The sequence below is a fragment of the Rhinoraja longicauda genome, chromosome 28 (genome assembly GCF_053455715.1).
Source record: "Rhinoraja longicauda isolate Sanriku21f chromosome 28, sRhiLon1.1, whole genome shotgun sequence".
Taxonomy (NCBI): Eukaryota; Metazoa; Chordata; class Chondrichthyes; order Rajiformes; family Arhynchobatidae; genus Rhinoraja; species Rhinoraja longicauda.
The window spans coordinates 24,062,782-24,077,350 of record NC_135980.1 but is presented as its reverse complement, the minus strand read 5'-3'; the positions used below and the strand labels follow the sequence as shown (position 1 = coordinate 24,077,350).

Sequence of the window (14,569 nt, the reverse complement as noted above, 5' to 3'; positions counted from 1 at the left end):
GATCAAAATTCTCTCAAAGATTTGGATTGCAATTGTGAATGCAATGTGTTTCTGCTAAAGATGCTAATCAATGCCATGTGCTTCAAGGTCATTGGCCGTATTCTGTTCCATGTTCAAGGGGCAATTCTCATGCAAATGAGCCGAAACAGTGTAGACTAGTTGAGTATATGTGAAACATGCAATATGAATCAACAACAGTGACCATGGATTGGATCTAAAGCTATTTGAATTATCCCAACTGATTCTGCACCAAAAGGGCTACAATACCCTGGTATCAAAAAGAAAAACAGACACCCATTTAAATAATGCCTCTCCCGGCTTAAGAATGCCCCAAAATATCTGACAGCCAAATAAATGTTTAGAGCAACTGTTTAGAGCAACAAGTAGCTCAGCAGATGATTTTTTTATAGAGTAGGCTCCCAAAAACAATGAACTAAGTGACAAAGGCAATATATTTTCAGAAATCTTAACCAATGACCAACCCTAGGTTACTGCTGACCTATTTAATGAAACGTATGAAAGAATGGGCCTTCCATTAAACATCCTGAAGATGTCTTCGTTGTACACAAACCCTCTGACAAGTTCACAATGAGCTTGGAAAAAGTAGATCACTTTTCATATGTTGGAGATACCACTTAATGAAGGCAGGCATCAATAAAATAATTCAACATTATGTCTTGTGTTGCCTTTATCTAACCGAGGAACAGCTACAGTAAAAATCTTTTTGTTGTGCGCTTTCCAGGCAAAGATGATTAAAGATAGTACAAAGGTCTCCATTGAGGTAAATAGGTCAGGATCGCAGTCTAACTGGTGAGGGAATAGTTCAGTTGCAAGATAACATGCCAGGAAGAAACTGTCCCTGAACTTGGGAGGATGCATTTTCAAACATTCGTGCCTCTTGCCCCATGGGAGAGGGGAGAAGAGGGAGTGACTGGTTCTTGATTATGTTGGTGGCCTTGCCAAGGCAGCAAGTGGTGTAGATGGAATCAATGGAGGCTGGTTTGCGTCATGGTCTGGGCTAGTCCACAACTCTCTACAATTTCTTGCGGTCTTGGACGGAGCAGTTCCAAAACCATGATGTGATACATCCCGATAAAATGCTATCTATTGCGCATCAATAGAACTTGGTCTGGGTTGTTGGAGGATATGCTGAACTACCTAAGCCTTCTCAGGAAGTAAGATGGATAAGTGAAGATCCAGCACCAAGCCCATGTGGTCTACTAGACAACAGTGATCCTGCATGCTTTGGGAACATGTTCTGCCTAAAAAAAGCACATTAAAGCAGTGGAGAGATATTAACATTTCTCTGCTCAAGTCCTCCAACCCGTTGATAGGATAGATGCACCGGGGCAATATCTCCAGCAGCAGGAGTTCTAATTACACTCATCCATTTCAGGTGTACAAGCCACATCATCCACATGTCTGATACTAGAACCCCAAATGAGCACCATCCCAGCACAAAATTGTTAAAAGGGCTGAAAAAACACTTCAAGGTTGTTCTGAAAGCTTGAGTGAAAATAAGTAGCTTCTTCACTGACATCAGAATCCCCTTGCTTATTACCACTCAACGTGAACAAGGTACATCCACATCAGACAATTACCACGTCGCCATTTTTTTCAAAAGAAATCCAGACCCAAACAAAAATTGTGCCTGGAGGGCAGAAACCCCCAAACATCCCATGCACCCCTTTCAACGTTATTTGCTCCACAAGTGCCAGGATCTGTATATAACTAACTGCAAAAGCAGAACTGATGTAGAAATGTGCCATTTTTAACCCTGAAGGATGGCCCAAGAAGTTTTTATTAATTCAATGTTTCTCCTTGTGCAAGGTTTAAATTGCAAAAGCTTTGTAGCTAAAACAGCAGTAGAAATTACTGAGTGGCATAGATCAATCTCTTCCCAAAGTCCAAAATAAAATTACCTCAATTAAGATTAGTTGTGGTAGCTTGATAAAACAAACTTATGGAGACGGAAGCAGCCAAATTTTAAGTAAATCGCATGATTCAATGGGTGGGTTCCACTGTCTCGTTCAAAACACAGTTCAGAATTTAAGTTACAAGTCATTAACTGGCTCCAGACTCTAGACTGTTGTGTTATGCCATCAGGCCTTTGACTTAAACAGACAAATTAAAGCACAGAGCCTCAGGAGTCAGGCATTCAGGTTTAAGTTATTAAAATGTGAAACAGAAGCCAAACTGAAAACATTGCTCTTTGATAATTAAAAATATTACTACAAAGACCATTTTTTGGGTCTGGGGTAAATATTAATCTCCACCATTGCCTGGCACTAACTCAATAAAAATAATCCCTTTGTGCAACTATTACAGAAAATAGTGGTTAGCATTTTAAGAAATACATTGGTAATGACAATTGTTTCAAGGCAGACATGCCACATATGGAAGATTTTGTTTCTGACATAGTATCATACACTGCAAACTAACTGAATGGATGACAGAAGCATTTCAGAAACAACTTTCCATATGCATTTGTGCATACACATGAACAGAAAAATAAATTGGGCCATGGAGCAGAAGGCAAGTGTTTAAGCAATCTCACCTTGATTCTCTCAATGCCTGCCTCAACCCTTAGCTGTTCTACCAGTTTCCGTGCTTGTGCTATATTGTTAGTTGATGACATTGTCAGCCATCTATTTCAGGCCAAGGCCGGACTTGGTATTCTGTAAGGGAAAACAAACATTGCAAGGCTTAAATATTTTTGATAAAAATTAAATCCTATTAACATCCTTGTAGCAATCCTCTAATTCTTTCAAGAGAGTCAAGAGTGTTTTATTGTCATATGTCCCAGATAGAACAATGAAATTCTTACTTGCAGCAGCACAACAGAATATTACTTGCAGAATATGCAAACAGAGTACACTTCATATTTTATGCTGGCCCATATTTATTAAAAAATATTACATGCAATGCTACATTCAATCATCTGATATTTTGCATAAATGTTTACTTCAATTAGCATTAATTTTTTAATAACTGGGAACCCCAGGTTGGAAGTCGATCGTGTGGGTTTTCTCCGAGTGCTCTGGGTTTTCCCCCACATTTCAAGACATGCAGGTTTGTAGGTTAAATTGGCTTCTGTAAATTGCCCCTAGTGTGTAGGATGCAAAACTGAAATATAAGAACTGGTCCACTGGTGATGGACACAAAAAGCTGGAGTAACTCAGTCGGTCAGACAACATCCTTGGAGAAAGGGAATAGGTGATGTCTCAGGTCGAGACCCTTCTTCAGACGGTAGTCTATTGGTGATCATTGGCCGCCGTGGACTCAGTGGGCCGAAGGGCCCGTTTCCACACTGTATCCCTAAACTCTGCCGTGGTGCCACTGTGCTGCCCAAATATGTGGCAACACAATGTTGGCTTGGTTAGGTTACAATCTAAAGTGTTTTAAAAAAAAAAGACATTTGAGCATTGCAAGGGTTAACTTACAGAAAAACAAACAAAAAATTCACTCCAGAACAATGATAGTTAGTGGTTGCAGAAATAGAAGGCTGCATGCACACAAGTGTAAGTAGATTACTACTAGATGATTTCTGCAGTTTATCTTGTGCAATTCAATTTAGTAAATATGCTGGAATATTATTGGAAGGAATGCATGAGCACAGAAGTACAGACTATGTTTATCCCTGAGCACAGATAATGCAGAGATACTAACAAGACACCAGGATAGTCAGTATTTTTGAACCCTTGCACTTCAGAAGCAAAAGAAAAATTGAGATAAAAAGGTACAGCCTAAAGAGAAACACCCTTTCAAGAAAAAGTTCAAGCCTTTTTGTTTGGGTAACTAGAAGTCATTGCAACACCTATTATGTGTTAATGCAATATCAGGTTTCAACATGATTTATAGTCTGCTGATAGTTTGCTTAATTTGATTTCTGCTTGTTCAATGTTAAACCAAAAAGTTAGATCCCAAAACACAATTATTCTGTAATTCGAATAATTTTCAAATTAATGAACTGTACTTCATTGTTTTTGTTTCAAAAATGAATGGAAAAGCTTTTGTGAAACACTTTTCCAGAAACACTACATACTTTAACCTTAAACTACCCTTGCCAAATTTTCCTCCTTTCCTGTACTGTCTGGTAACACAAGGCTGATTATACACATTTGGGTGCCTGACTGCTAAAATGACTGAACCATTGAGCACTGGCCACATTTAATTCACACTAAAATGCTACGCACTCTCAATGGGTATCCTACAACAGATTACCAGTAAAAATATAGCAATTCAACACCACCCCACCCCTGCAGGAAAGTCTGTGAGGTGGAGTAAGGGGAGCCAAGCCAACTATGACCGGCAGTACTATGTGGAGTAAGAACTAGATCTCTTGTTTTCCAGCCCTCTTGAAATACAAAACTCAGAAATATTTTGTGCGCACACTGATCACTGGCTCCAAAGGCTCCAGTCTAGTCCCTACTAAATTGCGTAATGATGAGAGCTAGCACATGAAGTGACCACTGAAATCCAAAGAGAAATTCCCATCTATTGTCCAATAGCAGTGAGACCAACAGATCAGCTGAAAATAGATCAAAGATTATATCGGAGATCTCCTTGATCTGTGTGGCTATTCAAAATGAACATATCACAAAATTACAATGTGTCAAGATATCAGTAATGCAGTCAAAATGAATGGGTGGGAAGCAATGCTTTCCCATCAAGTCTGGAGTCTGGCAAACTCGTCCACTCTTTTGTTGTTTGTGTGCTTCATAGCATGCTGAGAGACATTGCCGGGACAAACTTACGATACCATAGAACTATATTTATCCCAGGAGGGAAAATTGAATCCCAGTATAATCATTCGGAGTGTAGCAAGGCTTGAATACTATAACTGGCTGCAAAGTGAAGTCAGGCAGCATTGCTGGTTATTGTGCAGCCCTCTCTGATGAACTTAATGCATAAGTTCTGAGCAGAATTAGGCCATTCGGCCGCAATTCAATCACGGCTGATCTTTTTTCTTCTCAACTCCATTCTCCTGCCATCTCCCCATAACCTCTGATGCCCTTACAAATCAACGATAAATCAACTCAAATATCCATTTGACGGCCTATATCTCGTTTCCCTTTCCCCTGATCAGTCTGAAGAAGAGTCTCGACCCGAAACGTCATCCATTCCTTCTCTCCAGAGATGCTGCCTGTCCGGCTGAGTTACTCCACCTTTTTGTGTCTATCTTCACAATAATCTGCAACCCTAGTTCCCCGCAAGGATATATTCTCAGCAACCTACTATACTCATTGTATACTCATGATTGTGTAGCCAAATACCAACTCAATTTACAAATTCACATACAATGGTACCGTTGTGGGCTGGATATCAAATAATAAGATGGAGTACAGGAAGGAGATTGAGAACCTTGTAACCTGGTGCCAAGACAACAACCTCTCCCTCAATGTCAACAGGACAAAGGAGACTGTGATCGACTTCCAAGAAGCAAAATGGTATATACACCCCGATATACATAGATGGCTCTGAAGTGGAGATAGTTGAAAGCTGGAATAAATATCACCAGCAATTTGTTCGAGACCAACAACATCAAAGCAGTGGCCAAGAAAGCACATCAATGCCACCACTTCCTTAGAAGGCTTAGGAAGTTCAGCATGTCCCCAACAACCTCTAGACATGTATCATTGAAAGCCTTTAACTACCTGCATCACAGTATGGTTTGGGAACAGCTCCATCCAAGACTGCAAGAAATTGCAGAGAGTTCTGGACGTAGCCCAGACCATCACATAAACCAACCTCCTTCCATTGACTATCTACATTTCATGCTTTCTCAGCCAGGCCACCAAGAACTAATCTCACCCCAGTCACTCCCTCTTCTCTCTCCCTTCTGGCGAGCGGGACAGAAGTTTGAAAACACATACCTCCAGGTTCAGGGACAATTTCTTCCTAGCTGTTTTCGGGCAATTGAACCGTCCTTCCACCAGTTAGCGAGCAGCCCTGACCACCCACCTACCTCATTAGAGACGGAACTATCTTTGAACAGTTCGGATATTTCAATTTGGAAAAATTGGACTTTATCTTGCACTAAATGTTGTGCCTTTTATCAGTACAGTATAAATGGCTTGATTGTAATCATGTATAATCTTTTCACTCACTGGATAGCACACAAAAAGCTTTCCACTGTACTTCGGTACACATGACAATAATAAAAACTAAACAAGAACCCTTTGGCTGAATCTATCAAGGATGCTTTGTCAAGTCATGTCAAGTTTATTGTCACATGTACAAGCATGAAGTACGGGTCAAACGAAAATCTTGCTTACAACTGTATCAGACAGATTTAACCACAACAACAAATTATACATAAATTATATCTAAATTACTTAAATTCTACCAATGATAAGAAAAGGACTGCAAAAAAAACTTTAGCGCAAAACACAATTATAAAACAATACTAGGATAGTGCAGGAGGTGCTCCATTGTGTTCTGTTACTGGGGTGGGATTAGGGTTGTACAGGTTGATTGGAGAACCTCATGGTTGCAAGGAAGTAGCTGTTCCTGAACCTGGTAGTGTGGAACTTCATGCTTCTGTAACTCTGAACCTGTACGGGAAGAGGGTGATGATGACAGGCAATGGGAGCTTTCAAACCTACCTGTACATTAAGTATGAGAATATCTTCTGGTCAGATCTTTGGTCGGTCTGCAGGTTGATCAGCATCTGCTGCCAGTTTGAGCAGGCCTTGGAGCTAGAGTCAACTGCAGGAAGAATGTGGCGTTTTTTGGCAACTGGCCCGATCGATGTCTCATCTTCACCATCAGGTCTGACTACCCAAAGGTGCAGGGGAGATCGGAGGTGCACCAGGAATTGGCTGGAGCAGATAGCCATAACAAAAACTGGGAGTATGGAGGCTGCACTCTCTCTTGGTGTGCATCTGGTGTGAAGTCCCACGAGCATTCATATACATTATGGCTTCTTTGGCAAGATTGTCGAATACTGCTTAATGAACATACTCTATCCTTACAGCTAATGCATTAAGGCCAGCAGGGCAAAATCCACATGAGGGTAGGAAAATAATTAAAAATGAGTGAAGATAGCCAAGAACACGAGAAACTCTCTGCCTGTACATGTTATCCATTTTAGTGTATCATTAAAACGGTTAATGCATCACAGATTACTTTTTAGCTTGAAGTGATTTAAAATGTTCAAGGATTAGAGTTCTTCACAAGTGGTAAATCACAGGCAAATTTAATTCCCCAATACAGCCTCTGGATGATAATGTTACACTGCAGGAAAGAACAGGCTGAAAATTCAAGAAGTCTGATTTCTGGGGTAAATTATGCAGAAAGTTTGTATTAAAACTGCTCTGATTAAATGGTGATTAATCACCCATTTCTCAACTCTCTACTCTAAAGCTAGAACTAGAATAGGATGGTAGAAGAATTCCTTGTTTTGTGAATAAATGTTTGGTAACTTTTCAGCCAGTTTATTCAGTAAAGTTAAGCAAAAATGTAAATATTATCAGCTAAATGCCTTCAGAAAATTTCAAACAGCAAAGTTTTGAATAACAGCATTGATTTTTCAAGGCAATGTTTGACACAACTATCTTGTGAACAAAAACGATAGGAATCTCTGAAGAGAAGAGTGAGTCCGATAATGATGAAGGTGACGATGATTCCATCGGCGAGTGGGTTGAAGATCAATCTGTGGATGGTTATGTTCAACTTGCAGACAACATTGATGAATTGATTACAAAAATCTGAAATGTTTCTGTTTTTCTGCAAAATCACCCATGAGAAATGATTTACTGCAAAATCTAGTCAAACGTGAAAATGGCAATGAGATGGCATTGATTCTTGATTGCAAAACATGTTGGATTTCAATGTTGGCTATGCTGAGGTGGTTTTTGGAACTGAAATATGTCATACCTGTGTAGGAAAGAACTGCAGATGCTGGTTTAAATCGAAGGTAAACACAAAATGCTGGAGTAACTCAGTGGGACAGGTAGAGGAATGGGTGACCTTTCGGGTCGAGACCCTTCTTCAGACTGATCTTCAGCATTACTCCAGCATTTTGTGTCTACCTTCAATGTCATACCGATTGTGCTTAGTGAGCTTTCATCAGCCATTTTTCCCCGTCCCGAATTTCAGCTGGCATCCGAGTTAGCTGAAAGTTTAGAATCAGATGAATGACACTATTTTAAAGAAAATTAGTGCTGTTGTGCAGCATGTGTTCACATAGATTATGTGGAGCTAGCCTGGTGTCTCAAAGTCATCTCTTGGACTTGAAGCCATAATCCTCCGCAGGACAAGTGCCTTGTCTTGGAGACCCAAAACGTGAACACAGTTTCTCTGCCTACAGATGCTACCTGCTGTGCATTTCCAGTATTTTCTTTCAGATTTACAGCACTGGCAATTTTTTTTAAATCATCGACTGTTGGTCTAGGGATAGAGCAATGGAATATAGTTACAGATTCCTCCCCGTGTTACAGCAGGGATCTGATCCCAAGAACTGTTTGTAACCTGAACAGTTCACAAGTCCGAAAAGTGGCTGCAGACTGAGTTTTTACGCAGCTGACAATGCCTGCAGAGGTGTATTGTCCCATAGGAAAAGAGAAGCATTTAAAATCTTCCTTTGCCATTCTTATTATGACACATCTTGGGCTAATAACAATATTCTTTTAAAATATTTACTCCACATAGTTTCACACATTAGGCACTTAACACCTGTTAACCCCCAGAACAATCTCCAAATGTAGTTATCAGTACACAATTTCTTAATGATATAATAGTATACTTAAGGATTCTTCCCCTGTAGAATCCGGGGCATCAATGCCAGTAATACAAGGCTGACAACTAAGCGCAGCCAACAAAGTAGATGGAATCTGTGAGTCTACATAGCTTAATACCACCTAGTCGATGTCCTGTTATCTATCAACACAAAGCATTCCGAAAGCAAATGCAGACCTATAATAAAACAGAAAAACTATTGGATAGAACAAGCACAGCCTGATCATGAGGTAATTAGACACGGGTGATGTGCTATTCTCCACATTAAAATTAAAGGAATATCGACCCTACTTGGAATTTACTTGGTATTTCAACCAATCCAGTTTTCTGCACTGGAATTCAATAACTGAGTATGTAATGAAAATAATTGGAACTACCTGCTGACAAAATGACAACTATGGAATGAAAATATTTTGTTGTTGCCTTATGAAAAATTGGTTTCAGGCATTTAATTATCTAATCTGCATTCCAGTTTTCACCACAATCAGGTTTCGGCAACTACTGTTACCAACTTTAATGAGTCATTTTCAGGGATTTTTAAAGTACATGGGAGCCTCTGATTCTTTGTCGTATAGACTATAGATTACAATGTAAACAATTATCTCTGTACTATTATACTTTGGAACAGGATTAATAATAATTCAAATCTTCCCACAATTGTCTACTCTTGGAAGTGTGTGTGTGTGGGGAGGGGGGCTTAGAAATCAGATACACTTACAATAGAATGACATTAGCTTTTTTTTCTAAATGCTTTTGAAAACATAATTGAGGCCTACTGAAACATTTTTAATACAGAGCTCGAATGATTTTTTGTACTCTTAAAACAAACATTTTATTTTAAATCTAAAGTAGTAAAAAATACCCCTTTCATTCTCAAAGCCCAGCTGTAATAAATTTAAGATGTAGATATCAATGGCTTCCAAAAAATGCTTTGGATGAAGATTTGATTTTAAATGTAAATTCTGAATTTCACCATTCACTGTTTATAGATTATACATTGCAGCTCATCAACTAGCTTGCAAAAGTCTTTACTGTGTGTTAATTTAGCTTTCAGTTCTTCCCTTGTATAATCTTGAATGTTATTTCCTCAGCAGAGGCCTTAGCTTCTACCGCCACCATTCCCATCTCAATGAATTGAGGCCGACAAGATGTTGAGCTCTTTTTTCTTAGTTTTCAAATTGGTGTCTTTTTCTTTGGAAAAGAAATGCAAATAAATGTACAACAGAGGCACTGGCCAGCCTGGACCAATTAAATAGTAAAACAGAGCTGACCAGATAACTTGCTTCATTTGATTTCTAATCCAAAACGCGTGGATTTGGCACACATTTCTTCTTAGATGGTTATCTCCCATGCTACCAGGCAGACTACAATTTGGAGCATACAAGAAAATTGCCTAGATGCCCATTCTTTAATTAAACTGAATTTGATCTCGATTTACGTATTAGCATAAATTGTAATTTATGTTAATAGATAAATGAAGGTCAAATTCAGTTCAATTTACAATAAATACTGTTCACAATTTCTATAGGAAAAAGGCTCCTGGGGAAAAGTTGGCCAGAAGAGTCAAGTCAGCCACTGAAGGGCACAAGTAAATGTAAACAGAATTGTTACTAAAATGATAAGCATCTCATAAGTTGCATTGCTGAAACCAAGAATACCAATGAGATACACCACCTCTGGGAAGGAAATTTGGATTAAAAATAAAGTGCTTCCTGCAAGCTGAAACTTATAAATAGAGCACAGATAAAGTTTATTTATCCAATATTCTATTTGAAGCACCTATACTTAAGAAATAAATCTTTTCCCACATATACTGTAGAAGAAATTGTATTTAATCAACAATCAATTATATGCCCCAAAACATTGGCCAGACCTCCTGAGAAACTACTGCTGACACACGTTTTAGTGGCTGTTACTTCCTTTCTTTTGTACTTGTACTAACTCATTATGCATCATTTTAAGCATCAACCAAAACTCTCAACAGCCGAATAAGTTATTCAACTTAAGCACACAAGAGTTGAGCTGAATTTTACACTGACAGAATGAGAACTTTTGTCACTTTGATTAGTCATGTACATTTCTATGATTGGTGACCAAGGAGAAAGTAGTTTGCCCCACTGTTCAAGAATTGACCATGAATCATTTAATATGGGAAAAACATGCTTTTTGTGGTGGCTGCATATAAAAAAAAAGGAATAATTCATTGAAGAGATTATCATAATTCTGATCAAGAGGAATGAATCTAAAAATAGATTCCATAACTCATATCATCCATCAATTGACCACATCAATGGGAGCTTGAAACAAAAACAGTTTAAGGCATTTTGAATATTCAACTTTTGAATGTTTTCCGTTGCACAACTTAAATTTACAAGTTTATAGATACTGAATTATAAATGTTGGAACACTTTGAAACAAAACAAAGTTATAACAAAATCTCAGGTTGTACATTATCTTGATATGGCAACGTGTACTGAGATATAGTGAAAAACCTTTATGTGCTAACCAGTCAAATCTGCCATACACGAGTACAATCAAATTAAACATGCTCAACAGGTAGTGCAAAGAGAAAAATAAACAGTGCAGAATATAGTGTTACAGCAGAGAAAGTGCAGATAAAACCAAGTGTAACTGTTGTAATAAAGTCAGTTGGGAGTTGGAAGCCACACTGGTCAGAAACCTGGTGGTACATGCCTTCAAGCTTTTGTACATTCTGCCCGACAGGAGAGGGGAGAAGAGAGAATGATTATAGGGTGTAAGTGCTTCAGAGTAAGTGCAAGTGCTTCAGGGTATTTCTGGCATTTTATGGTTTTGTTGCAAATTTACCATAATGATTAAAGGACCAATGCATATTGCTGAATTCACTAAATTAAAAATAATTTTAAATTAATTTTACGATATGGCACAGATTTTTACATAGATTCCACTGTCTCCAATATAGGGAGGAAGAGGTAATTTTACCAGAGTTGAAAAAATCAGAGTGGATAAATAGCAAGTTTAAATAGCAAGTTTAAATAGCAAGTAGGCAGGGTATCGTTTGCAGTGGTATATCCTTTTGATAGGGGAAGAAATCTCATGTGGGGTTAAAAGTAAATATGGGAAAAAAGGAAATACAGAAGCTGCGAAATGAATGATATTATTTGATCACTAACACTAATGCAGAAACTTATCAATCTGGAAAACATTGGGAGAAGGAAATTTTATTAACAACAAATTTGCATTAACAACTACTGCAACAATAAACGAAGATGACGACAACATGCATAATACCTCAGAAATAATCAAGGTGCTTCATATCAAATAATTATTATTTAAACAGGGCCAAACTGCAGATTCCATAAGAGCAAATTGTTTTATCAAGCAATTTGTTTGTGATGATGCCTGCTGGCCAGGCCCCTGGGTCTTCTTCAAAAGACCGCTGTGTAGTTTGGAATGGAATGGGAAAGAGACACCCAAATTTTATATCTCATTCAAATATTCCAGTGGTTATGATCTTAGACTTTCAGGAGGTTCCAGACCTTCAATTTATTTCTCAAAATTGAAAATATCACCATTGAGTTTAGCAAATGCAAGTCATGCAAATGAGATTTCACCTGCATGTAAGGCTGAAAAAATGCTTGAAGATGATTTTATAGAAAAAAAAAGTATAAATCTACAAGCTGCTGCAATCTTCACGGCACGCTCTGTCACATACCTGAAGGGATGTAATTATACATGCAATCATTAACTTACTATAGAGTATACATTATTGCATCAGTAACGTCACATTCCATTTTGATCTGTTGCAGAGTGCCTGACCTTTCTTATGTTGGTCAACAATCCATCAGTATTCTCCAAAATACTAAATTACATATTTAAAAAGGTATAGGAAAAAAACCTGCAGTTGCTGGTTTAAATCGAAGGTAGACACAAAATGCTGGAGTAATTCAGCGGGTCAGGCAGCAGCTCGGGAGAGAAGGAATAGGTGACGTTTTAAAAAGGTGATGTTTGAAAGGTTAGTTCACAAATGTTTCCAAATATAAAAACAGATGAATAACCTCCACAGCCAGCAATGACAAACACCAATACCAATGTGTAAATGACATTGGCAAGCATAGCGCAGCTGCGTTACACAATGACTCTCACTGCACCACATAAAATATGAGTGAATAGCAATTACATCATTCAGAATGCCATAAGAACAATGTCAGCACTAAGCTTTTGAACATTCTTCCTGTTATCCCACACAGAGACAACATTCCCATGTTTGGCTGCTGGGCAAACATTACAATGAAGCCAAGCTCTTAAATAGTCACTGTTTTAGACTATTTCAAAAGTATGCAATGCATGCTTGATAAGGAAACTTTATAAATCCAATGTTAACTAACAAAGACCTTCAATATCACTGTCCCATGGACCTGTTAGTTTCACAGATCTCAAAGTGCATCATTAGAAAGTAGTTCTGGCATAAATTATTTTTAAAGTAGGTTCCTGCAATACTAATTTAGAGAATAAAGTTAATTTGCACTGATAATTCAATCAAAGATTTACATCAGGAGTAGCAATCCTATCGTCCCCAGCTGATGAAAGGTTCTGCCAAATCTCAATACTTTAGCTCTCATCTTCTCCAATCACTGTTTAGCTTCCTCAGTTTTGTACACTTCAATTAAATTTTCTTTCAATCTCCTTTTATTCAAGCGCAGGCTCGGCAATGGTTTCGCTGAACACGTCCGCTCAGTCCGTCTCAACCAACCTGATCTCCCGGTGGCTCAGCACTTCAACTCCCCCTCCCATTCCCAATCTGACCTTTCTGTCCTGGGCCTCCTCCATTGTCAGAGTGAAGCCCAGCACAAATTGGAGGAACAGCAACTTGTATTTCGCTTGGGTAGTTTACACCCCAGCAGTTTGAACATTGACTTCTCCCACTTCAGGTAGTCCTTGCTTCCCCTCTCTATCCCCTCCCCTTCCCAGTTCTCCTATTAGTCTTCCTGTATCCATCTACATCCTATCTTTGTCTCACCCCCTCCCCTGACATCAGTCTGAAGGGTCTCGACCCAAAATGTCATCTATTCCTTCTCTCCTGAGATGCTCCTGACCTGCTGAGTTACTCCAGCATTTTGTGTCTACCTTCGATTTAAACCAGCATCTGCAGTTTTTTTTCCTACACTCCTTTTATTCAATCCTGCCTATTTCTTATCAAATGAACATTTTAAAGCCATGGCCCAGATGTGGCCTTAAGTTGCCTCTGCCCTCTCCCTACTACCATCACATCCTTCCCACAATCTTGCAACCAGAATAGCACATCGTGGTCTTAATGTTTTAGTATGGTTCTAGTTTAATCTTTCTGCTCTTAAATTCTGTGCCTCAGTTGAAAAAGCCAGCATCTCAAAAGCCTTCTTAAGTACATGCTTCCTCAGTCTGTGGACACATATAATAAGACCCCCCCCCCCCCCCCCTTTTCACTCCACACTTCTTCGTATCCTACTACTGGCTCTTCAATATTATTTCACATTTCCCCAGACTGAATTCAGAAAACGTGAAAGTTATTTCCTGCATCAGGAATACTCATAAGAATAAATGAAAATCATTACCATCTTTTAAAGTGCACTTAATTTGTACATAGAACATAAAACACTACAGTACAGCAACTACGGCCCACAATGTTAGTGCCAAACATGATGCCAAGTCATCTGCACTGTCTTCAAATCATCCATATTCCTCCATTCCCTGCACATCAATGTGCTTATACAAAAGCCTCTTAAATGTCACTATCATATCTCACCTCCATCACTACCTCTGCAGCAGATTCTAGACTCCCACCACCCTATCGGGTCAGCTGCAGAAAGGG

At 38.8% G+C, this 14,569-nt stretch overlaps 1 protein-coding gene across 7 annotated transcripts in view; it reads right to left on the bottom strand.

Moving 5' to 3' along the window:
- Positions 1–14,569, bottom strand: part of LOC144606987 (guanine nucleotide-binding protein G(I)/G(S)/G(O) subunit gamma-7) — a 146,584-nt gene that overhangs the window by 14,538 nt on the left and 117,477 nt on the right. For all 7 annotated transcript variants that reach the window (XR_013549040.1, XM_078423495.1, XM_078423496.1 and 4 more), the window contains one exon: positions 2,558–2,678. Coding sequence is in view for 6 of the 7 variants with exons in the window: in XM_078423495.1 (XP_078279621.1) it covers positions 2,558–2,638 (81 nt within the window). In the remaining variant the exon portion in view is untranslated. The remainder of the gene's footprint in view (positions 1–2,557; positions 2,679–14,569) is intronic.